General features: G+C 42.5%; 1 protein-coding gene across 1 annotated transcript in view; it reads right to left on the bottom strand.

The window, feature by feature from the left end:
• AIFM1 (apoptosis inducing factor mitochondria associated 1) overlaps window positions 1–1,662 on the bottom strand; it is a 40,800-nt gene that overhangs the window by 20,729 nt on the left and 18,409 nt on the right. The window contains exon 5 of the mRNA XM_007958630.1: window positions 1,503–1,633. Within this exon, the coding sequence (XP_007956821.1) occupies window positions 1,503–1,633 (131 nt within the window). The remainder of the gene's footprint in view (window positions 1–1,502; window positions 1,634–1,662) is intronic.

Raw genomic sequence — 1,662 nt, 5'->3', positions numbered from 1 at the left:
CAGAGAAGAGGGTGGAAATGTTACATGAACCTGGAATTCCTATCGGCTTACACCATAGCTTAAGTAAAACTGTTTCCATCGTGAAAATAATTTTAGGCAAAGTTTCCGCAGACCAGTAAATCTTGCTTATACAGAGGTATTCTAGATCGGTGGTTCTCAACTGGGGGCAACTTTCCCACCAGGAAATATTTGGCAGTATCTGGCAACATTTTTCATTGTCACAAGGAGGAGGGGTGCTACTGGCATCTAGCGGATAGAGGCCAGGGATGCTGCTAAACATCCTATAATGCACAGAACACCACCCACAACAAACAATTACCTAGCCTTAAATGTCAATGGTACTTAAGGTGAGAAATCTTGCTCTGGATTTAGGCTCATTTCAAAGGAAGAAAAAGAAGTGCAACCAAGGAGCTGGCCTTCACCTATCTACCAAACAAGTTGTCTATAATTGGGCTGGTCAATGGAAAGACTACATCTACCTCCTGAGATGATTTTGCAAAGAATAGAAATTAACTATGAGATACTAATTATGTTGTTGTTATGTGCTGTCGAGTCGACCCCAACTCATAGCGACCCCTCCTTGGGTTTCATAGGCAGTATCACTACGGAAGCAGATATTAATTAAGGGATGGCTAATTTAATTGGAAGGGGCTGTGGTGGCACAATGGTTAAAGCACTCAGTTGCAACCCAAAAGATCAGTGATTTGAAACCACCAGATGCCCCAGGGGAGAAAGATAAGGCAGTCTGGTTCTGTAAAGATTTACTGTCTTGGACACTCCATGGGGCAGTTCTACTCTGTCCTGTAGGATTACTATGATTTGGAATTGACTCGATGGCTGTGGGTTTGGTTTTGGTAACTGAACTGAAGTATGCATCCTGCTTAAAAAATGAAACATGACATTGGGGTGACGGAGGTGGGGAGATCTGCAAAATTGAGTCCAGTATCAAAGGGACTATGAATGGGAAAAAGATTGGAACTCAAAGAGCATGCATGATATTAGAATCAAAAGATCTAAGGAGTTCTTTAGAAGAAAAAGGCTTCAAGTTCCTTGTGCAACATTTTAATAAAGGAGTTCTTCCTGGCAGTGTTTCCACTCTACCTCCATAATCCTGAAAGCCTACTAAGGTGCCAAAGAAAGTGCCATTAAAGGGTTTCCTTTCTTGCCATGTTACGGGGATATGTCTAGGCCAGTATAAAGGCATGAGAACAAAGGCCAGGCTGAACTTTCACTAGAGAAATCCAATATGAAGGTCCTGGAAAAGGAAGCATGAGTACTCTAGAAGGCAGCATTACACCTTCAATTGTTGGTAGACCTGGTATCTGAATCCAGGACTCTTGCCCATGTGGCCTTTTGCCTCTATTTGTACTAAGTGTGCACCATAGCTGACTGCAGTGTGCACGTGAGTCATCCCTCCTACTTACTATAGCATATACTCATAACCCACTCCCTGTGCTTGGTTTAAGTAGGCAGCCAGAACTGTTTTACAGAGGTGTACACACCTTCTCTCTTTTCCATTCCACTGTCTGAATCGCAGTGTCTTTGTGACATTTGGGTCATCTGAAAACCACAGTTCTTTTGACAGAGGAGGCCGCATGTATGGCAGCTCAGGATCTTCAGATACAATCAGTACCTTTAACACAAAAATAACAATATTTATCA

This window comes from Orycteropus afer, unplaced genomic scaffold, assembly GCF_000298275.1.
Source record: "Orycteropus afer afer isolate SDZICR_OR568_19922 unplaced genomic scaffold, OryAfe1.0 scaffold01054, whole genome shotgun sequence".
Taxonomy (NCBI): domain Eukaryota; kingdom Metazoa; phylum Chordata; class Mammalia; order Tubulidentata; family Orycteropodidae; genus Orycteropus; species Orycteropus afer.
This window is presented reverse-complemented; position numbering and strand designations above follow the sequence as displayed.